Raw genomic sequence first — 25442 nt, 5'->3', positions numbered from 1 at the left:
AATTATTCCAAGACCTCAAGGATTGTCAGACACTATCAGTTCACTTTGAATGAATTCCAAGTGATTGTTTTTATTAGAATGATTTTTGCAGATTTTTCCATTAAGGAAGAATTACTTATGATAAATCCATTGAAAGGTACAATTATTATTATTAATATAACACTCTCCATGGAGTTGGCAGACTCATCGTGAGAGGTTCATTCTTCTGACAACAGATCTGTCATACTGAATATTAAAATCCTTAATATTCCCTGCATTATCAACATATTTCAGTAATGCATTCCATTCACTGACAATTCTCTATGTTAAAAATCTACTCCTCACACCCTTCTTCACCACACTCTTTTACAACCTCTAGGGATGGCCTCTGGTTCTTCCTCTCTCACCTTCTACTCTTTTTATAATCCCTTCTGCATTAATCTGATAAAATTCCCTCATTGACTTTAAACATCTCTATCATATTGCCTCTTTTCATCCTATCCACCAAACTCTGCAATCCACATTTCTTCAACCTTCATGTCTATCATTCCAGAGTCCTGATATTGTTTTAGTTGTTCTTCTCTGGCCCCCTCTCCAATGTTTCTACATCACATTGAAAACCAGATGACGAAATCTGAGCATAATAGTCCAAGTGTGGTCTGACCACTACTTTATACAGTGGCACAACTATCTCCTTATTAGGGATGTGCCAAACATTTGCTTTGGTATTCAGCCACTTCACATTGTTTTTCAGATATTTGGCTAGCTGAAGAGAAAAATTCCTAATAATGATTTACAACAAATGCAACCAGTCAAGAAAAGCTTCCATTCATCTTGTGCGACTGTTCAAATAGAAGGGTTTCCACAACTATTGAATAAACTTATTCCACAGTATAGTTTCTCGGAAAATTTCTTTCAGTATTAGATATCAGTTATTCTTTGAAAGAGTTTTTTTTTTTCCAGAGCTCAGAAATATTTATTATGGATGCACCAAATATTCAGTTTCACTACGTTATTATGTTTTGCAAATATTCGGCCTCAACTGAATCAGTAGAAAGATTGGATATTTGGCCTGTTGAAGTAGAAAAATTTGTCACAAACCAGCATAGCATCCGGAAAAAGCTTATCCATATCTTACAGTACTGCATAACCAAATCTTGTATTGTTTGCTATAGGCATTTATTATAGTGTCCTCTGTGTTAATTTAGTTTCTATTATGATGCCTTAAAATACTAAAAACAAGTACAGTTTTGGACATGAATAATAAAACAAGCAGTATTTGGAAATTTTATGATTCAAAATTTGGAATGTAAAATATGCAAACAGCAAATATCTCAGGATAGTAGAGGAAAGCAAGTACAACTTCTATGATTAATCATGTTCGAAAGCATAGCAATGTATTTGTAAAACAAAATGGTGAAACTGAAATATCAGACCAGAATGCAAGAAATAAGCATTTAGAATTGAAAATAAATTACTGAAACAGCAAACGTTATTTGATGTTATAGAAAAATTCTAAAAATGGGATGTAGATAACAAACATATGAAAACTTTGCATCATGCCATAGCCGAAATGATTGCTTTAGATAACATGCCATATGCAAATGAAGCATTTTGTAGGCTAATGGGAGATCTTACTCCACAGTACAGTATGCCTGGAAGAAAATATTTTACAGAACCTACCAGCGTGTAATCGATCGAAAGTTTCATTAGCTTCACAGGGTTCACTTGCTTAATACAAACTTTCAATATAACCATATAGTTTTGAACCGTCAACATTTTCGCAGAGGTCATACAAATTATATAATTAAAGAAAAGTTTTCAGCTATGTTACAAATGTGAATATACGTATTTCATGGATTCATGTAATAGTTCGACACAGTGGTGCTAATATTAATGAGTTTACGTAATGATCCTGAAATTACAAGTTTTTCATATTTTATTCACACGTTGCAATTAGTAATAATGGACTCTATTAATACACAGATGTCGATTTCAAATTTAATAGCATTGTGTAGAAAAATGATGGGACATTTTAACCATTCATCTGCTGCATGCTCAAAACTAAAAAATATTCAAACCAAATTGAATATTAGCCATATAAAATTAGATCAAGCTGCACCTATTCAGGAACCATTGCTAAATTTATTGGAGCCTTTTGATGAAATTACCAAAACCATGAGAAATTGTTTTATCACCTTTAAAAACGTTTTTAAGATAATTCAATTACCTGTTTGCAACCTCACTTCAATAACTATCAGATTGCAAGCTATGATAGGTTGTCACAATTGTTTTGTCAAACTATATAAGAGCAATGAAGCAATTCCTGAATTTTTACATTATCATTGTATAATATAGCCACAAGTTTTGTGTGCTAAAATATTTAACAGGAAAGAAATTTTGGATATAACTTTCAAGATTGCAAATTCAATTCATGGGTGGGAGGGTGCAAGGGGGGGGGGATTTTTAGGTTTCAGTAGAAGAATACAGTAATGAAGGATAATTTGAATTGCCTGTGCATACTGATATCAAGTGGTTAAACTGAGGCCAATTTCTGTAGTGATTTAGAGATTTACCGTATATTCTCGCGTATAATGTGATCCACATATAATGCGAACTAGAAATTTTGTTTGAAAACCTTAAAATGCCATGTCCACATATAATGCGATCTGTTAATCTTGTTCCATAACATTATAAATAATACAATACGAATTAACGAAAGAAATATTTATTTTAAAACAAAATGTCAAAATCCTTTAAATTCTTCTTCATCTTTTGAGTCATCAAACATTTCATTTATAAATTCATCTGTACGAATTGCGTCATCAGTGTAGCAGTTGTCGTCATCGTCTTCATGCTCTCCATTTTGTTGTGCATCATCCTCGCTTTCATATATGACGTGATCTTCGGATCCATCCATTGAATTACTTATTCTACATTTAAGAAATGAGCTCTGAATCATTTCAGATGGTATCGAATCCCATGCTTCTTTAACCCAGCTGGTGACTAGGGTGATCTCAGGCTTCTGAAAATTCCCACCCTTTGTCATCTTCACCAAACGATGACATCCATTCTCTCCATTTTTCATGTAAGTGATCATTAAATGGCCTATTCAAGCTGACATCAAGCGGCTGCAAAACGGAAGTTAGATCACCCGGTATGACTGCTAGGTCTGTATGTAGCTCACGTGCTTTCTCTTTGCTTGCCTCTGTTAAATGTGCCCGGAACATATCTCAGACTAGCATGCTTTGTTGATGTAACAAGCTACCTGGACGTATGTTCTATACTTGATCCAGTGAACAATTACACCTGGTGGAAATTTCATATGCTTCAGAATTTTCTTCCTTTTAAATATCACTATTGGCTTTAATTTGGTTCCGTCTGCCATGCATGCTAGAACAACGGTATTTATCATGTCCCGTTGTTTTTATGAAGACACCCTTTTCACCAACTGAGTTTACTGTTCGATGCCCAGGCATATCAAAGTACATGGGCGTCTCTTTCATATTGCCAATTTGGGAAAGTTCATATCTGTGACACTTCCGTAATTTTATGATAAATTTATGGAAGGACTGCACTTTTTCTTCAAGCTGCTTTGATAACTTCTGCGCAGTTTTTGTTCGGTGTTGTAATGTTAATGCTTTGTGTTCCAAAAATCTGTTGCACCACCAAGGTGAAGCAAGAAAAGATGAAATACCTGGTGTGTCCATGAATTTACCATTCTTGAGTTGTAGAGCTTGACAACGAATTGCATTTCTTGTTACTATAATGCCATCTTGTCGTTGCATGAAAATCCATTCATTTAGCTCTTCTTCGAGTTCTGGAAAGGATGCTACATCTCCACGATGGGCACGTTTCGTTTTGGAGATTTTTTCAAGACTGTCTTTTTGCTTACGCCAAAGTCTAATATTACTCTCTGCTACACCAAATTCTCTCATAGCAACACTGTTATTATGTTCTTCTGCAAACTGCACGACACGCAATTTAAATCCTGCTTCAAAAGATGAACGTTTAAGTTTCTGTTGGCTCATTTTCAGGCTAGGTTTGTTTAACGAATAATATTTAAAATGAACTGTGGTTAAACCGATATACCTAACTGTGCTCTATCATTCGGCGACGGAGCACGCATCGTATCTGCGCATAAAGCCAGTAATGTAAGTAGCTTTATGCGCAGATACAATGCACGCTCGGTTGCCGAATGCGAGTGGGTCGAGTAGATTTGGTTGCATAGGCATTAGGTAGTATATATTGTGTGTGCAAGTCTAATAAGATGTTATATTTTTTAGGATCTGCATATAATACGAACCCCTAACTTTAAGTAGTATTTTTTACCATAAATTTTTCGCATTATACACGATAATATACGGTAACTTGTGATATTAAGCAATTTCTTGCTGCATGGAGTAAAATTACGAGCATTTGGAAGATGATATTATGTTATTTAGAATTTTTGACTTATGTTACAGCAAAGAATTAAATTTGGAACAAGGTCAGGATAAAACAATTATTCACATGATAAGTATGTAAATGCTTTTAAGCAGAAATTGAAATTAAATCTGTTGGTGTCCAAACTTGAAGATAATAACTTGTCTTCTTTTTCCAAATGATGTTCTAGTCTCACTTAGGACTTGAACAATTTCAGAATTATACAGTTTTTGCATTTCATTTTGTTATTAACAATACTATCATAAAAGCATTGTTGTCATCTAGGTTATTAAGGTCTGACCTACCCTAAATGTCCAAATATTGTGAAAAAAAGTGTTTATTTAAAAGGTTATTCAACTTCTTAAACTCCTTAGCATCCCTCTCATCATTTTGGTTCTTCTTTAGGATGATACATAGATAAACAATTAAAACTTTTAAAGTAAAAATAAATAAACTGATAAATAAATTTTAAAAGGCATATTCCGGTAATTGTACCACATTTTTTTTAATAAGCTAAAATCACAATAAAGAAATAAAACCCGACACGTTTCGTAAGTCATTTGCTTTCATCTTCAGGGGTAAAAGGTAACTTAAAGTATAAAACAACAAAAAAGAGAAATTATTCAAAAAATAGTTCATCCAATACAGTTGTAGCCATCTGACTGTTCATAAAATTGAAAAATCAGAATGCAGATTCAAAGCAGTGCTAAGTTTAAACAATGCTGGATGATGCCACGTTCTGTTGTTCACGTTCATAATGTCCGAGGTCTGACGGAGGTATATTTATCAAAGCTGACCAAACTTGGGGTAGAATTAAGCCTTGGTTTTTATTGCATTGTGTTGGAATTCTAAGCATGTTTGCAGCTTCTTTAAATTTCCTTAGGTAACAGTTTTTTTCTATGTAAGACATGTTTGTTTTCTGCCAGAGTACATTGTGGCCGGTGGAAGTGGTATGGAAAGATGTAAGTCAAACGGCTCACGAAACTTGTCGAGTTTTATTTCTTTATTGTGCTTTTAGCTTAATAAAAAAAAATGTGGTCCAATTACCGGAATATGCCTTATGAACTTCTAAACCACAGAAAACTTCACTTACAAAATAAATTTTAAACAAAGTCAGTCATGGATGGATATTTATTGGAGAAGTAGATCTTGTATAAAAATTAGTGGATACCACTGCTGTATATTTTGTCATATTTCTTTAATTTACAGTTCTAAGACAACAGTATCTGTTTGTACCAGCTGTAATAATTTGGTCTCTGATGAATTAGGAAGCTAATGTAGGCTGACTAATGCTGACTGATATTCAGCACTTATAGCTATTTGTAATTGGAGTTGACCAATAATCTCTTCTTTGTTATGTATCTCATTATTGTTAGTATTTGTATTTTGTTTGTTATTTTATGTGCTTTATATAGGGTTCCTACCAATCCTGTGTGTGTTCTGTTGTCGATGTATGATTGCTGCTGTTTTCTTGTTGTATTTTCTTTCTGTGTGCGATTCCTACTATGTATGAACATTGTTCTATTGTATTTCGTGGAATGAAGTGGGTAGATCAGTTTTTTTTTCATAATTCAGTACAGTAATTTTATTTTTGAGAGAAACTTGTGACATGAAATTAAGAATTATTTACATGTTAGCACAAGAAAAGTATATTTAATATACTGCCAGATATTTCAGTTTGAAAATAACAAACTATCATCAGTGGCTAGACAGAAAACAGATTTTTACAAGGTGGAATACAAACAATTGATCATTCAAAAATAGACCGAGCCACATGATGTTACATCGTTAATCACAATATCATTTCACTGAAGAAAGGCAAACATAAGAGTGCAGAATTAGTTGCATGTATAAATTTACAATGTCATACGAAAAACTTAATTTATAAAATCATACTAAAGATGGCATTAACCAGATGTAGTATCTAGAAGGTCTTCATAAAAATAATAATAAATAAATAAGTAAATAAAAAAAACTTAATGTATTATTCGGATCAAACTTTCCTATATTTTTGGCGGATAGGCAGTCATTATGATTCAGGTTAGTGCAGTGAAGCAAGGCCTCAGCACTCTCTTTGAATATGCATTTGAATTTATGCTGACATCTGTGTAGAAGGTGAGTTTTGGACACAGAAAATAGAGACAAACCACAACATTCTCTGGTCCAAAATTCGCCTTCTACACAGATGTCGGCATAAATTCAAATGTTTATTCAAAGAGAGTGCTGAAGCCTTGCTTCACCACCCTAACCTGAATAATAATGACTGCCTGTCTATGTCAAAAAAATATGGGAAAGTTTGATCCAAAAAACACATTAAGTGTTTTATTTTATTTTATTTTTATTTTTTATTTACTTACTTATTTTTTTTAAATGAAGACCTTCTAGATACTACAACCGGTTAATGACATCTTTAGTATGATTTTATAAATTAAGTTTTTCGTATGACATTGTAAATTTATACATGTAACTAATACATGTAACTAATGCACTCTTATGTTTGCCTTTCTTCAGTGAAATGATATCGTGATTAACGATATAACATCATGCGGCTCGTTCTATTTTTGAATGATCAATTGTTTGTATTCTACCTTGTAAAAAAACTGTTTTCTGTCTAGCCACTGATGATAGTTTGTTATTTTCAAACTGAAATCTGGTAGTATATTAAATATACTTTTCTTGTGCTAATGTGTAGATAATTCATACAGTAAACTTTGTACTATAACCTATTTTTCTGGTTCATAGAGGTTTGTTCTAAGAACATGTCTACTGTAAAACAGGAGTAATAAATTTTATGCTTAAACCTAATGTGGTGCAAAGACAGACTAGATTATAAGATATATATTAAAAGATTAATATATATTTTAATATATATATATATCTATCTTTTTTTGTGTGGTTCCCACCCACGAAAGGTTATTTACAAACCTATAGTACATTTGTACCATGGGCAGTTTAAGAACTTTTTTTTTCTCCCATTATATTTATTGAGTTCCAGTAGAACAATATTTATTATGATTTTATTAATATTTAAAACTTGACAGTTATAAGTTTTAATTAGCATAGTTAAATACTTTGGTTTGATATTGGTTTAAATTGAGAGAATATACCTCTTTTCACTGGGTACTGTTTATAATTAGTGATATCAGCTAGTAGCCAGTCAGTTATTGCTGATTGGCTTCCAGTGCTAATTTATTAGCAAATTTCTTTATTTATTGCTATATTTTTTAACTGTGTTTACTGTTAACTGTATAAAATGAAATAAATTGTTATATGCTTGCAAGTACATGCCCTTAAAGAGCAGTGTTATTAGAGGTTTGTATAGCATTAATGAAACATTTTATAATATATTATTTTTTCTATTTCTTTCTTTCTTTCTCTCTCTCTTTTTTTTTCTTCCTGTTTTTATTTCCTCCTTAGCAGACAGCTGAAATTGCTGCAGCTCAAGAAAAACAGATGGAAGTATGTGATGTTTGTGGAGCTTTTCTTATCGTTGGAGATGCTCAGCAACGAGTTGATGACCATCTGACAGGCAAGCAACATGTTGGTTATGCTAGAGTAAAGGCTGCTGTTGATGAAATTCTGGTATGTGAAATTTAGAGTAAAAAAGTTTAACCAGAGATTACTGAAATTGAAAGATCTCGTTATTATTATTATTACATGATTCCTCAAATAACTCATTGTAAGAGGGCACTCTCTTCCACATGACCATTGTCTACACTACCTAATTCTCCATCTACACACTCTGCCACTATCTGCTCACATCTGTGCACAGTACCAGCTGTTGTTTACTAATTGTATTTTTGTCTGTAAATTGCATGTGTTCTCTTGGGTGATTTGTCTGTATGTGGAATTGAAAATCCTGCTACCTCTGTTTGAGATTGGCCAACTCACCTTCAGTTGAAAATAGTCCATATAAAGATCCCCTTGTCATGATGAGAATCAGACTCAGGTCTTTTTCCAGTTGAAGTGCCCAGTTTCTTCATTGTTCTTTCATTTGCACTGCAGAACTGCTAACACAACATTCACCTTCACAGTGATGGATATATTTTTAAAAACTATCATGTGATGTGAACAGTAATGATAATGATGTATAGGAAAAATGCATTACAAAACTACATATCTTGATACAAAATGTTTATTTTTACCTTAAAAAATGAAAGTTAGTTTGCTGGTTGATTGTGTATAGTCATTATATGCTAGTTAATACTAATATAAGGAGGGAATTGTATCAGTGGGCAGTGTATGAGTGCCAATATCACAATAGAAATTATTTTCAGAAAGTTTTATTTTATCATATGTTTACTCATTATATTTTCTAGTCTTTCAGTTGTCATACTTCATCCACATTATAATGGATTAACCAAGTTAAACATATGCATATGAAACTCTTAATTCAGAATTGACCAACTAATCAGTGCTCTATATTCTAAGAGTTCTTCATATTTTGATGGAACTTTTTGCATAAATGCTTTACAGAAGGACTACCTGTGAAGCATTTATGCAAAAAAAAATTTCATTAGAAATATGGTAACCTATTGAGAAGAACCACACTTCCTTTATAGAAGGTCCTGTAAGATATGCATTCTGACTAAATGAGCACAACTGCCATAAACGTTACAAAAATTCCTAGTTATTCTAGTTATATATGTATCAAATTTAGAAAAGCCTTCATATAGTCTAATGTGAAATTGCACTGATTCATTGTGTTGCAGATTGCTTGCATTAAATACAATGGACATATAATAAATAGTATGCTTTACAAATTACTGAAAACTTTCAACTAAAGCCATGCAGTAATTATATTTTTAGCTCAATGCTTAGGAACACTGGGATCCAAAAATTTCTTTATAGTAATGTGAAGTTTAAATAATTAGTCATATAAATGAAATAACTCAGTCTGTATAATGGAAGTTCAAAATTTTCATATGAAATAAAAATATGCATGGCTCTGTTGGCATAGAAATTTGATTTATTCACCAAAAAGCACCAGACCTTATTTAATTTAAATAATTAAAATGGAAGATATTTTGATATCTTCACAGAAATTATTATAATTATTAAATAATTAATAATTCTTTAATAAATATAATATTATTAACAATATTAGGATTAGTAATTAAGATATTTAGTCATACCATGAATTCTGAAATAAAATAATGAAAAACTTGAAGTAAAAATTGTTTTATTCTATGAATTTCTTCCATACTGTGACCTACTTCATTAGGAATAAAGATATTTGTATACTTTGAAAGCATATAGCAGCATAATGATTTTAAATACATAAACTGATGACTGAATTATCATTAAACTGATGGTGCATTATTGTGTTAAGATACAAATGATTCATTGTTGAACTGCACTGTGAAATATCTATTGCAGCTTGTTTCTGAGTTTCTTAGTTAATCATTTTTATTATCATTTCATGCATTAAAAATTATACTGCTGCTATATGTTTTTTGTTGTATTAAAAACATCTTTATTATTCCTTGAATCTGAACACCGCTTGAGGGTACATATCAAGAAATTGATTATGATGATTTATTCCTGATGAAGTAGTAGTGTGTAAGAAACTAGTAGAATAAAAGTTTTTGCTTTGTATTTTTTTTATTGTGGTTTCTACTGGAAATAGTGCTAAGAACAATACAAACCACAGAAGGTTAATGTTTGGTTTAGTTGTTTTTAGATAAGATACTTTTTGTCTGAAAATGTTTTTAGATAAGATACTTTTTGTCTGAAAATGTTTTTAGATAAGATACTTTTTCAAAGTACTGAAAATCAGAATGATCCTTATTTTCAGGACATATGGCAACTGCGATCACGATCCATGGTTAATTAAACACTCCTTCAGTGACTGAAATGACTTTTTCAACATTCGTGGCTCAGATCTTGCTTGTTTCATAGACTTGCCATTGTAAATTTTACTTAGCAAGAAAGTGCCAAAAAGCACAGTGAAATATGAAAGAATCAGTGAACCATCATTCAGCCAAAATCATACTTTTTGGTTTTTAGTAGATAATCATCATAAGCTGCACTATTCTCTTTCCCTGCCTTCTAAAGCAGTTTGATCCTCTATGTGAGGCAGCTGTTTGTGGTGGAGGAGACTGTCAGTGATGGTCCTGTCCATCTTCATTTTTATTATTTTTTCTTTGCTTTTCTTCATGTACACTTTGAGCTTCCTCTGGGTCTTTTTTTACTACCTTATCTTCCAGACCACCATCAATAGGATCCACTTCCATGTTTGCCATGCAGCGCGATCCTGGTAGTCTTGCACTACTTTGGCTAGGATTGCCTACAAGAGGCAACAATGTTATAGTATGCCTCTTTCCCCATGATCTGGGGACAGGGACAAGGCAAGCTGTGGTGTTAGTATGGTGTCTGTGTTAGACATGGCATTCCACTCCTGAGCACAGTCATTGCTTGTTAGAGATATCTGTGGTGGTGGTGGGGGGAGCTCTGGCACTGAAACAAACTCCCTTTGAATATGAATCATTTGCCTTCTCTTGTTTATCAGAATCCCTCAAGTCCCCAACTATGTTCAGAAACTATTGCAACACCAACAGAATACTAAAATAAGAAGTAGAAAATATCAGAAACAGCAATAAATACACCATACATCTTAATGTAACATTCAGCAAGTGATCCACTTAGAAAAATGTCACACTCCTTCATCCAGAAGGTTGGCAAATCTCCAAAATCAGTTAGAAACTCTGTTCATACATAGCAACAGGGACACAATCCTTGCACCACTAGACCTTTAACTAAGCCAGGTTAAGCCCAAGCGGTTTGACCTGCTCTACTTCTGTTTTAATTTCTGTTTCTGGGACTTACATTTGTAAAAGGTAAGGTTACCTCTTTGATATTTTGTTTGTTACTATGGCAGTGTGATATTTTTGCTGGACTAAGTTAAAAATAAATTCACATGCATTTATTTTCATTAGTGAGCTTAAACTTAAAATGGTATTATTGCTAAGAGGTTAGGACTGCATCCCAATTATGGTAGCAATATTTTGAGCAAACTTTACAGCTTCTACAATGTGTCCCCCGAACTTCAGCTGCATGTCTGCCAACCTTCTCCTCCTCCAACTCCTGGAGTAAGTTCCTCCAATACATATCATTATATCTTCTCTGTCTATTGCATGACTTTGAACTTAGCAGCATTGAGACAGCATCTCCCATTCATCTGCCAAAGTGTCAACCATTGAAATCCTTTCTTATAACAACACAGCAAAGCTTCCTAAAATTGCTCTTCTGAAATTAGCATCTTTTTAGTGTGCATCCCACCCATAAAATCTATTCCTGTCATACATTAATACTTTGGGTTGATTAAGGATTAGATAATCCAGATTATCTAATCCTTAATACAAATCAACCCTGGAACTTTTTTCCAAGCCATTTTAAGCCTCCAATAAGCAGAGTGGTGGTCTTATTACACACTGAAATTCATCTTCCATCTAAGGATATTCACAAAAATTCTTGTCCACAGTAAGATTTGAATCCACAACTTGTTGTTTCAAGAGTATACATGCTATCCACTTGGCTAATCATGCTGACGGTCATCAGCAAATAACTGAACATATCTTGGAGCTTGTATTATTATTATTATTATCATCATCACACGACACCTCCAGGGAGTCCAATGACTCCTTGAGTGAGGCCACTTACTCTATAATAACTCTCTCTCTGCTTCCACCACTCAATTCACCAACCAACTACAATGAACTGCAACTATAATCATCATCTACACCAACACCATCTACTACCCACCACCACCACTACTAGTATTTTCACAATCACAACCATCCATGCCCCACGGCAGGATTCGAACCTGCAGCCTTTTGGCTGGAGAGCAGATATGCTAACCACTTGGCCAAAATCAGGTAGTATATCATCCATATGTAGATTAAATAATAATCTGTCCCAGAACAGGCCTGTGCTGCCCCACTTGTCACTTTTCTTTTTAAGACATTGCACTCCAAAATACAACTTGCTGGACTCCTATTAGCTAACTATCATCCCATGCAAATAGGCTCCAGCTTACTTTCCGTTCCCCAGTACTACTAGTTTTCAGCAGAGGAATATTACCATGCAAACATTTTCTCTGTTCTTCACTATGTTCATTATAAAATATAAGCAGGTTATTCAAGTAAGAACTCCCCTTAATCAACTCATGCTGCATTCTCATCATGTTTGTATTCTACCTCTAACACTCTCTTGACCACTAACTTTGGATTCCCCCCCATCTTATGTACTGGCATCATTTTATTCTCTCCTTCTTACCCAGATTGTTTCTGTTGCTAGAAACAGTCTTCAAGTTTCAAATACTTCACATACCTGAACTTTTGATATATCCTTTTCTTTCCCCCTTCTATTAAATGCTGCTCCAATCTTCGCCAACTTGAAATTTACCAACACAGTACTGATTGAAAATTTCCACTATAACTTCAGTACATATAAGCTATGTGCTATCTCAAGCAACTAAAATTAGTCTTCTATATTCATCCACTCTTCTACTGGTCACATAACTGCAAAATTCTCTAAGCTTTTGTTTTGTGGCCTCAGCGGTCTCATTTCATAAGCCAGCTTCTCCTTCCTGACGTCACTTTCCTTTCATATGCCTTATACTCCATGCGACATCAGGGGTACCCTGTTCTTGATATCTCTTCCATAACATATTTTTTCTGCACACCTCATAATTCCATGTTTTATTTATTTCTTCCTCACTCTGTTTATCCTTCTAACTTTAGGAATACAATCTGACATTGCCATTAATAACAGATCTTCCCTTCAATTGACTATGGCATGACAAGTTTTTTTTTTTCATTTGGTAGTAATCTGTTTCCTTAATTTGTCATAGTTTCCTGTTCTATAATTCCACACATCCTGCCAGCACTTGTCTCACATTTTGCTTGTGCTGCATGTTGTGTAATGGAGCTGAAGGAATTCATTCTTATTTATGCATATTACAGGTAACGTATAACACGGTACTTATACAACACGGTTTGATATAATGCGGTCTACAAATTGTAATAACCCTTTATCTTTTCATATATTTTTCACTGTATGACTTAAAAATCAAATTTTATCTTCGTTAAATTGGCGTCTGGCCGTATCGCGCATGTAGTTATAAGTAGCGAATTTATATTGGGGAAATACCCTTTAGCACGCATGTACGTCAATTGTTTACTGTCTAAAGTGTTTATTGTTGAAAAGTGTCTTCGTTTTCTGCCAGGAAAGTGCATTAAAAATCATAAGTATGTTAATCTCAAGCTGAGCACTTTATTTTCTGGTGAGTTACATGCGATATGTAATGCTTTTTTATGTAAAAATTTTATTTTTTATAGTAATGGCCACTTAGAGGGCTTTTGCGATATGGTTGAAAACAAAATTAGTGAATTAATTGATGGGGAAACAGATTTAAATTAGGAGGAACTGGTAGTACAATTAATAGATGACCTCGAACCAAAAGGCGGGGAAAGTTCTGCCAAAGATTCTAATTATGATGAATCTGTTAAAGAATTCAGTTTAAAGAAATTAGCAGATGGATTGGAGTTGGCAAGAAAGTTAGGATGTTATTTTACAGATAATGATCCCTCAACGGAGATGTTCGGAAAATTCACGAGACGATTGGATATTTGTTTAGCTCCATATTATAAACTTAATAAAAAAATTGCACCATAGTGGTAAGTAAGGTCTTATTACTGACTTCTTGATAAATAAACCAGTCGAAGTATGCAAGGAGAATTATACAAATGATCTGCAAGAGATTTCAAGTGATGACAGTGTCAGATGACTCGTAATTAAAGAACATCTTCCTTTTGAAGACAGTGATGATGATTAAAACATGACTTTATTTTATTTTGCCTAATAAAATAAAAATATTTTATTTTATTTTATTTAAAAAAAATAAAATAAAATATTTATGCATTATGGGCAATGAAGTTGTGTACAATTTGTATTTTTATAAGTTTATACTATGTATTTTGTTTCATAGTTTATATGTTTTCTTAACTTACATAAATTACCTGAATTAAATAAAACGATTTTGGAACATTACCCTACCCTTTCTATGTGATCTGAGTCTCTCATAACACGATTTATATAATGCAGCATTTCTGTGGAACCTAACATCCGCTTTATACGAGGGTTACCTGTATTTCCTGCTTCCAGTTAAAGTTTCCATTAGTCACCCATTCGTATCATACTTGTGACTCTCCAGTCTTGTCTGCCTGAAATTTCAGAATCATCTCTCTGCATTTCTTTCCCTATGGCAACATCCTACTGATGAATGTTTTCTCACCTCTACCTTGCACTAAATCATTTCAAAGCCATACTGCTTCTTTGAAGTTCCATATGAAGGAATCATAACTCTTCTAAGATCATTGAGATTATCCAAATCTCTTATCTTTTGTATCCTCCAAAAAATGGCACGTCCATCATATTCTCTTCCTGATATACATCCTCTGTCAACCATCAACCATGTCTCACTTGTATCTCTGATTTGTGGACTAACTAATTTTATTAATGCAAAATTTTTTTTCTGTTATTTCTGATACTCCCTGAATCATTGTAACTAGATTTTGATAGCCTACAGTCACAGCCCCAACACCCACTCTCTTTCTTCTCAGTGGCATTTTACCCTGCTTCACACTGACACTCACTCAAATGCAGACTATCACCAGAAAACAGCCCTCATCAAATTTATCCTCTGCATCCATATGTTTGAGGCCTCTATGCAAATCTTAAATTCCAATTATTATTAAATTTCATTTGTCTAGAGCTGAGTTAACGCAGTATACAAGGTGTGACCATTTAATTCCCGGAATGCACCTGTAAAAAACCTACGTTTGGAACTATACAATAATGGCTAATGTCACCTTCAAAGTCCCTTGCACATTTATACACTGGTTTAGACGGTGTTCCCATTTTTGGAAACTGGCCTGGAACTCTTTTTCCGGAATACTCTCTCGAGTTCCTTTATCACATTATGCTGGATATCAGCGATGTCACAAAAATCTTTGTCCTTTTAGCGCACTCTTTAATTTTGAAAATAGCCAGAAATCACAGGGAGCTAAGTCAGGTAAATAAGCAGGATGACCTAATTCAGTAATCGATTTTTTGGCCAGAAACTCTCTCATGATGAGCACACTATGGCTTGTGTTGCATTGTCGTGATGGATGATCCCCTTGTCAGCCCACAATTCAGGTCATTTTCTCTGAACAGAATCTCGTAATTTTTCAGCAATGCTATTTCGAGGTGCTGAAAGAATATGAGATTCTGTTCAGAGTAAAAGACCTGAATTGTGGACTGACAAGTGGATCATCCATCACACATCAAGTGGACAAACAGTCAACATTGGTTGACTGTTTGTCCCTGTTCAATGAATTCATAGTAGATTATCCACTTGTGATCAAAGAAACATATCAGCATGGTCTTGAACTGCGAACATGACATGCATGCTTTTTTTGGACTTGGCAAACTTGGGGTTTTCCATTGCATGCTCTGGCGTTTTGTTTCGGAATTGTACGGGAAGCACCAGGTTTCATCACCCGTAATTACTCTCGGAAATGTGCGTATTTGTAGAAAGATCAGTTGCAACTTGAACCCACCGCTGCTTCTGTTCATTCATGAAGATCCGAGGTACAAACTTTGCAGAAATCTTTCGCATGCTTAATTTTTCAGTTCAGATTACCCTGACTGTTTCTCAATTTATTTGCAATTCATCAGCCATTATTTGCACACTTAATCATCTGTCAGACGCTACCAAATCTCGCGCTCTGTTCACATTTGCATCCATCATTTTTGTTGTTGGCTGCCCACCTTTGAATCTCTTATGCCACTCAGAGACACTTGACTTTTTCAGAGCATCCACACCACATTCTACTTTCAACAGCTGCAAGGTTTTAGTAGCAGTTTGCCAATTTTCACACAAAATTTGATGTTAACATGCTGCTCCAAATTTTGATCACACATTTTTATGTCAAAGTTTACACGCAGATCTCTATTGTTTTTGCAATAGCCAACTAGCAAATGGATGTATCAGCTTGAGGTCTACACACATTAGTTAAAACATGTACAAAGACGATTACTCACATGACTCCAGCCAAATCAACACACTGGTGACACTACGTGGCTGTTCTGGGAATTAAATTGTCACACCTCATATAATTGTAGCATGTTATTTCTTTGTGCCTTTTTTGCAGTCTCCGATTAAAACATAAATTGGGATAGGTCAGTAAAGTTTTGAAATGGGTTGACAAAACTATTCACCCAGTGCTCTAGATTAACTTACGTATAGAGTAGATGAACAGACAAAAAAAAAAAAACTTGCCACTGTGTGTTCATTTTGTAAATTAGCAGAATAAAACATGGTAATATATATAACATAATCATGAAGAAATATTATTATTATTACATGACACTGATCTGCCTTCAGAACATGGATGAAACTGCAGGATTAAAAACACAAGTTTCAGGGAGAAAAAATCCTGTTACCTCTATATGAGATCAGCTAAATCACCTTCAAATGAAAAGTCCATACAAAGATTCCTCTCATAATGACAAGAATCAAACTTAGGCCTTTTCCAACTGAAGGGTGCAATATACTGTCATTCTTCCAACTGCACTATGGAGGTGCCATCTACTACCCATCACCATCACCAAAAGTATTTTTTGTCTGTAAATTGCATATATTTTGAAGGCTGATTTGCATGTATATGGGATGGAAAAATCCGAGTTTCCAGGAGAAAAAAACTTGCTACCTCCATATGAGATCGGCTAACTCATCTGCAAATGAAAAAGTCCATATAAAGATTCCTCTCATAACGATGAGAATTGAACTTTGGCCTTTTCCAATCAAATGGTTCATTATAATGTTGTTCTTCCAATTGCACTATGGAGGCACTTAAATATATTTTCTAAATTTTTTTGAGAAGCTGTAGAACATTATATAAGTAGATTAAGCAATTTTTGGATCTGCACAGAGGTTTGAGATCCCCTTTGTTCATTAGCAGAAGAATTTATAAGATTTATCTTCTTTACTTGTATCAAGGTTTATTTACGAGATTGGTTAATTAACAGCTCAGCACAGCCCCTTTTAAATCACTGTGTGTAAGTATGCCATGTTTATTCACGCAATGGTGAAGGAAGGGGTGCTCTGTTTGTATTTTCATATGTTTGTTGCATTGCATAGTGCTTTCATTACTTCTCAGGAAATATCTAATTGGAATGTTCTTTTGTTTTAGTTTATTATCGAATATTTAGTTATAATTCTTCTTTTACTTTGTTTTTCTTTTATAGAATAAACGAGAAAAAGTTCGTGAAGAAAAAGAGAAACAGCGTGAAAAAGAATTAGAAGACCGAAAGAAACAAAGAGAGGAAGAAGAAAAGGAAAGGGAAAGGCGCCTTAAAAAGTTAGAAGATGAGCGCAAGCGAGATAGATCGAGAAGAAGGTCAAGGAGCCATAGTAGAGAAAGAAAACGTTCAAGAAGTCGAAGTGGTGGTCGCAATCATAGGAGCAGAAGTAGGGATAGAACAAGAACTCACAGTTCACGTACAGGATGGCAGAAAGAAAAAGAAAGGTGTGTTTCTGTCGGTATATGTTCATGTGTAGAGATACAAAGAGAGAGAGAGAGAGAGATAGAGATTAAGACTGCTTCTGAAATTCTTGTGGACCTCTTTCCACTTCAGTCAGAAATGTTTAGAATTTTGCAAAGTTTAGAAAAAACACAATTTGTGCATTAAGAGAAAGGATATGTTTGTACACAGTTGCATGTTATAGGTATTTAATAGCATTGATTCTCCATTGGGGGGGGGGATGCTGTTGAAATTTAATTAGCTACTTTATTCATTTAGTTCAGTTTTTTAATCAACATCAGTTTTAATATATGAAAATTGATTTGTTTTCTCCTCAAATTTCAGACACTACATCCAAAAATAAAACATTTTTCTTTGGTATACAAGTTTTCAAGTCATTTGAAAAAATATTAAATAAATTATTTTACAATTAGATGTTGAAAGTAACAAAATATTGCTACAAGATAAGCAACATATTTTTTCATCCTTATTCTGTATCTGGAGGGAAGGAAAGAAAAAATATGGATGTTTTTTTGTTAATATAGTGAAACATATAAAATGGCATAGTTGTTAGGTCAGCTATTTCAGAGAGAATTTGAATTTTGCTCCAGTCTGCTGTCTTCCCATATGAAATTTGGAAAGAAGCTCATGAAATTTAGTAGTGCTGGTAGGTACAACAATTCATGTATAAACCAAAAATGTTGGTAATCATCACTTTCTTGAAATACATCGCCAAAATTAAATTCCTGTGACTTCATTTATTGCATGCCCTCAAAAAGGGAGGGAAGTATATGGACTGTTGTGATAGTACTACAGTATCTTGCACAGCATACTCTGATAATACAGCATAAGTTTGCATTATTACTAGATTTCAGTCAAGAATTTTCTTGACTGAAATTCAGTTATAGTTATCCAAATCTGTTATTTGTGAGGACCTCAATATTGTCAAATCTTACATTTTGGTCTTCTGAAGTACTGCTGATTGCATCAGGCCATCTGGATCTTGTTCTTCCTTTGGGTCTTTTTTTTATGCTATCATAATATGAAACATCTGTTTTGCTAACTTTTCCATTCTCTTGAATGCTAACAGTGTCAAGTTCTTTAATAAATCCTCATTTTTAACATTGTGTAATCGTGGGAATTAAACTCATAGCACTTTATTCATTTAAACTGAATGTTACTTTTACATGTTTCACTGTCTTTTTGGCTGACAGCATCTTCAAGAAGATATTTAACACGAACAAAAAAGATCTGAGACATTTCCAACAGCCATTATTTTTATAAATTAAAAGTCATTTGATTGACACTTTAGTCACATATCTCATTTAGCACATCATGCAAACTTTTTTTGTGATTACTGGCATAACACAGGTCCTGAATGTTACATATACTAATTAATGACTTCCAGATGTCCTATTTGGTATGCTGTGTGAGTGAATTACCTTAGGTATTTCCTTGAACATTCAATGAAAGTATTCTCTTCTAAGTGTAACATGGAGGATGCTTGACAGTTTTCATTGTGATGTTCTGCAAGAAAGGATATTTTGCACGAGTAGTTTGCTTCTTTCATCTCTCTTATTTTCACCATTGCCTTCAGTTTTTTTTTACAGATTTTGAAACTTCTCCCAGTTGGATTTATGTACTGCTTTCTGCAGGAACAAGAAATATCATATACCCCAGAGTGTTTATAGAATGGAATGCTGTTTTTAGGGAAACGTAAGGTGTTAACCAGTTTAAAGGCTGTTCTGACATTGATGGATTTCAATAACTGTACTATTTGTCATAATGTGTTGTTCATGTATGATAAGAAGTGGTGCCTGTGTAAATAATTTCATGTAATTAATTTAAAAATGTATCTTCTTGATAGGAAGGCAAAAAAAAAAAAAAAACAGTATATCCTTTAGAAAAATTGAAATGCAAGGTCTTGCTTTCTAACAGACTAATATTTTGAAAAATTGCAGAGATAATCCTATAATATCTGATTTTCTGAAAAATATGCATTCTGTAAAAGTGAGGAGGATTTATAAGAATGCAAGTTGTGCTCTGCTGCGAGCTGAAATCAAAAAATCATATCACTAGTCTTTCCTAAACTTTCAGTACTGACATACCTGTTTTAAAATGTTAGTAACTCCAGCATACTCCATCAATAAAATCAACAAAAAGAAATATAAGTCGTGACTCTAATGTTCTAAATTCCCCTTTCGTATTCCCTTTCGCATAGGTTCAGATTTTATGAGTGGGAAGTTGGTCTCATACTCAGACAACACTCAGGTTCACATAACAAAACATGTTTATTAGGATCTTAGAGTACTTACAATTAGATTAAAATACACATAAGAGTTTAATCAATTAAACACTAAATCAAACTAGTGAATACAAGTGAACATTCTAATAAATAATCAACAACTCTAACCTCTAAGTTAATCAATGATACACATAACATTCACAATACAAAATTTCAAATCAAATTCTATCTACAATTCTAGCTTCTCACATTAAATTGGTCACACACATGGGCATAAGTTTTCAGACAACCAGTCTAATGAAAACACCAACAAATTGCTAAGCATATTAGTTATTGAAAGTTCCCTAATTATTTGTCCATAATTTCCTTTCCACTAGAAACTGATTCACCTCTCCTTCTAATACTATTGGAAAATAAGTAAGAAAGTTCTGTACATTACCATCACTGTGTCTGATTACCATCTCCGCCTGGTCTGTCTTCTTTTGTTGGATAAGACTCTGCACTTCCATCAGGTTGCGTCCACATGGAGGTCATGTTGTTCATCCGATAAGGCCTCTCTCTGCACTTAGCGATGCTAGCGTTCGTCTTGATCTTTTGCGGGTCACTATGGTCAGCATTCTCGCCTTTGGGAAATAACTTTCCACTGCCTCATTCCAGTAGGACTTCTACTGATGGCTCGAAACAGTGGATGCCGATTTCTCGCATACTGACTGTCCGGTACCCATCAAGCATCCACGGGGGGGAGAGCTCGCTGTCCGACATCGTAGCACTTTCTATTATTGGTCAGCAACCTCAGGTCCATGCGAGAACAGGAACAAAACTCGAGAGAGCTTGAAGCTTGCACGAATCCTTACTTGTTCTATCTCTGTTGCACCCTCTTTTTCGCTGCAGAAATCTTCACATGGCACTTGTGCCCTTAAGCTGTTTCGTCATAACTCTTCTCTGAGGAGTGCTCGTTTTGGGGAACGCGAGCTCAATTCGCCTTCCGCATAAGCCTTCGCCTCAGGCATTACGCTAAACTGGGTGGCTAGCATGCAACCCTTGGACTTTTATTTACACTGGATATACATTTCACATAGAATACATTTTGATCGCTACAACTTACAAAACGGAATTTTTATTTAGACAAACAAAATTCATTTTTCCTTTGCACTTCACATTCAAGTTATTCATTCATGCTCCCTTTTTACAATTTGTTTCCTTACTACAGTACAAGTATCTCATAGTTATTTTATTCTTGTTAAATCTTGAATAAAATAATTTTAATGAAAATTTCTCATTCAAGATCTAACACCATCATATGGAGTACCAAACTTTACCACCTTACCGATCTTCTTGTGGATAGCACTGCAGTATGCTTGTCTGCGTTAATATCAGTTTACCATTTTTGAACCATTGTTTTAGTTTTTTTGAGATTGCATTTTGTAGTTTTTCAGTTGCTAATCTATGTGGAGGGGAGTGTACCATTATTGCAATATTGTCTGCATACAGGGCCATTGTGGTGGACTGTGCATGGGATTTCAGCCACATAGATGGTGAAGAACAAGGCTGATAACCCCTGCTCTAATTTTGCATTCAGATGATCTGATTCCATGCAGCTTCGCTTGGAGTTCGCAGTCGCTGAGGTAGGATTTGGTAAGTTTTTGACCACTCCTAGTGAGAATTTGGCCTCTAAGAGTTTGAAAAGAAACCCATTGTGCCATATTTTGTCAAATACTTCAGTAACTTCCAGAAAGATTGCCCTGTGTGTTGTTTCCAGTTGTATCCTATGCTGATATTTTCCATGATGCTGAGAACTTGTTCTCAGAGTCATGGAAAGTCTTAGTTCTTTAGTGAACTAACTTTCGCAGTCATGTTAGTATAATTGCTCAGTTAATTTCCTAGGTAGGCTTATTGGGCAATAGTTTTGGTGGAATTGTCTAGTTTTGAGATAAAGATTATGTCAGCTGCTTTTTTTTTTTGCTGGAAATTTCATCTTCATTTTTATATCACTTAATATCACATTAATAATAGCAATAATGTACATGACAGCTTTATTGGGAGGCATTTGTTAATTTTGTTAGAAATCCTGGTACTTTCCTTTCTGAAGCTTGGTGATAATTTCATGGACCTCAGTGGGAAATGTCAGTTAAATGAGTTTTTTTAACCTGTGCATTTTAGCATATGACGTATCTGGGTGTGAACTTTACTGATGAAGTCTAGATCTGTGTGTTGTTTGGACCACTCTGTTTCTCTAGACTGTCTAAATCATGGTATGCAAGACCATGTTCTCCATGGATTAGAGAGAGTGCTTTACATGTTCTCCATGGATTAGAGAGAGTGCTAAGTGCATATCAAACTTTGTTCATAGCTCATTTAAGTATCTGTCTATGTTCTGGGAGCAACATTCTGTGGTATTAACACCTGGCTCTGTTCTTTTCATGGATGAGATTTTTAATCTCTTCCAGAGGTCAGTTGAAGTTTGTACATTTGCACATCCATGGTGGCAGCTGTTACTGCATTTATCAGCTTTTCCAAGTTTAAAATTGAGTCATTGATTTTTCCTTTGAGTTGATGATTGGAACTGAGCCAGTAGATTAGTGTAAAGCAGTTGTTAGTTTTGTCCAGTCAGGAGCTGGTCTGGAATATTTTTGTATTGTGAGCCCATTTGGAGTAAAATTGGGTTGTATAGACAACTTCAGAGCTGAAGTTGTTTGTTGCACTTGTTTTGTACTTGGTGAATGCTATTTTATAATATTGCTATAATCAAGAACATTAGGAAGTTCTTCCACACTGTAATATGTAGATTCTTCAGATCCTGGAATCATTAAGTCCCTGGCAGCAGCAAAGTCATTAAGGATTCTACCATTTTGGTTTGTAGTTCTGCTGTTCCAGACTGTACTTGAAGTTCGGATCTCTTGCTACTAACACTACTTGATTTGTGTCCAGAATGTCATTTAAGTCTGCTTCTAGTAACTTTTTTTTTGTCTGAGTTATATGCAGAGTATATTTTCAAGTGGCCTACATTTGCAGTTTGGAACTCCATGCTCTTGGTATCAATGTTGGTAATAGCAGGATTTACAATTTCATTGTGCTTAACAAAGTTGTCCCTCCACATACTTCCTGGTGTTGGGCCTGTCTTTGCAGTATAAAACAGTACCTGAGCCTTCTTCGCCAACTAGTTGGAGGCATGTTTCATTTACAAGTTTTGTATATCTTAGTACTGTATCATATCATAAATTCATGTATTCCACTCATTTTATTTTCTAGACTGTTGGCATTCCAGAACGCAATCTATAGAGATTGTGGCCTCCTCCTACATTTGTAACCATTGACTAGTGCAGTAAAGATTGCTTGTGTATGGCACACAAACTTGTTCTTGGGGTCCTGGCTGAGATTTACTTTGCCAAACTCAATTAACATTTTGCTCATGGTGGCTGCTATGATTGCAGCTTTGCTGGATTTGGTTGGACACTGTTTGACACCACCATCTCCACATATGAGGTACATGCTTCTGTGGTTTGGTGTGCTGTTAGGACGTTATCAGCATTTCCTGTGAGTGCTGTGCAGTTGTTTCTAAGACGCTTTGGTTTTATTCTGTTGATTTTTACCTGGCCAAGTATTACTTGCACCTTTTGTAGTTATTGGGATGTGGTGTGCTGCACTTGGCACATTTAGCTGGTTCTCTTTTTGATTTTTTTGCAGGAAGCCCATTGTGTGGTTTTCTCCACATTTAGCACAGTAGAAATCGACCTTGCAGCAACATTGCAAGTGGCTGAATTTTTGACAGTGGTGGCATTGGACAGTGGGTGCCTTCCATCATGATTGTTCTGGTTTAATAGCCAGATCACATAGGTTTTTAGGTTGTAGATGTGCCAGTATTGTTTGCTGATTTCCACCAAGTCAAGAGACATTGGCTGTTTGTCTACTCAGAGCATACAGCTAGCTTTAACAGGCTATGGCTATACTCCACAGTTTTGGAGGTTATAACTCCCTCAGTGGTTGGATATTCTGTTATATTATATGGTGCCACTTTGAAGTGTTTTTCACTCTTTAGAACAAATGTGTGGTATCGAATGTTTTTATTTTCCAAAAATTTAATCTGTGTGCTGGAGTTGGCTCCTGTCTCTGGCAGTATTTGGACCCTCTCATCCATATCCTGACTTTTGTAAAATTTTACTGCTTTTGAGGGCTGTGGCCCACTGCCATTTATTATTCCTTAGCTGCAGGATAACTGGAGGAACTTTTTCCCAGTTGTGGTTCTTTTCTGCTTAATGAGGTTGCAGTTATGGTTTTTATCGAATCGTTTTTATCCTATTGACTTCATGAAACCTGTTATATTCCTCAGCTGTTTCTTCAGCATTAAATTTAATGCAATGTATCTAAACACTGCTTTTCGTGTGCAGAGTAGCTGGCCTCTCTAGCTCAACCTGTGCTGAGTTGGACCATTTTGTCTGCAGAAATTCTTAGAAACTTCTGAATTGTGCAAATGACTGTTCGAACTCTGTACCTTTCCACTAGGGGTTGCTTGTTTGTAATTGGTAATGTAATTGTGAATTCTATGTTAAGAGAAGGAAGTAGAGGGGGACTCGAACCCAAAATAACGTCTGAAGATCACAATGCAGCATTGTTTCAGTGAATCAGTAATTAATGAGTCACCAACATATATGATCCACACAAGATCATAATGCTCAGTCAAGATATATACAAGTAGCCTTCATGAAGATACGTCACATGCCAACTTTGTTTGCTTTAAACTTGGATAAAGGATTAAACAAGAATATTATTTTCTTGGCAAGTATAATTTGCTTTCAAACCAGGTGTAAAAACTTTCAACAACTAAGCTTCCATGTTCTGTCTTTTTTTTTTTTTTGCTACATTTATTTTCTGTATACACCTTGAAGATAACATATGATCTCCATTCCAAGTGAACAGATGACAAAATTTTGATGTTCTGCTCCATTTGAATGAAGTAATCTGTTATTGATATTTGTGCACCATCCCAACTACACCTTGTAATTATGGTTTTGAATTTCTCAAATCAGCTCTTTTGAATTTTGTAATTAATTTTGATGTAAAAATTCCAACTTTGGTCCTTCGCAGTTGCTCCTATTCTGTCTTCTCCAGCCATACATTAAGGTCTCCTAAAATTATTACACTCTTATTTTGAATAATACCCTTCAGGTACTTCTTTTATTTATTTATTCATATGGAATTTCCTTCCTTTTCTCCCCCGTCACTA

The 25442-nt window shown here is 34.6% G+C and overlaps 1 protein-coding gene across 6 annotated transcripts in view; it reads left to right on the top strand.

The window, feature by feature from the left end:
• LOC150094878 (luc7-like protein 3) overlaps positions 1 to 25442 on the top strand; it is a 231239-nt gene that overhangs the window by 114348 nt on the left and 91449 nt on the right. For 5 of the 6 annotated variants that reach the window (XR_016550110.1, XR_016550109.1, XM_090410859.1 and 2 more), the window contains exons 6-7: positions 7822 to 7986; positions 17701 to 17981. Coding sequence is in view for 4 of the 6 variants with exons in the window: in XM_090410859.1 (XP_090266985.1) it covers positions 7822 to 7986; positions 17701 to 17981 (446 nt within the window). In the remaining 2 variants the exon portion in view is untranslated. The remainder of the gene's footprint in view (positions 1 to 7821; positions 7987 to 17700; positions 17982 to 25442) is intronic. The other variant, XM_090410860.1, reaches the window with a different exon arrangement.

The sequence above is a fragment of the Typopeltis vanoorti genome, chromosome 21, assembly GCF_054136105.1.
Source record: "Typopeltis vanoorti isolate ZY-2024b chromosome 21, IOZ_Tvanoo_1.0, whole genome shotgun sequence".
NCBI classification, from domain to species: Eukaryota; Metazoa; Arthropoda; class Arachnida; order Uropygi; family Thelyphonidae; genus Typopeltis; species Typopeltis vanoorti.
This window is presented reverse-complemented; position numbering and strand designations above follow the sequence as displayed.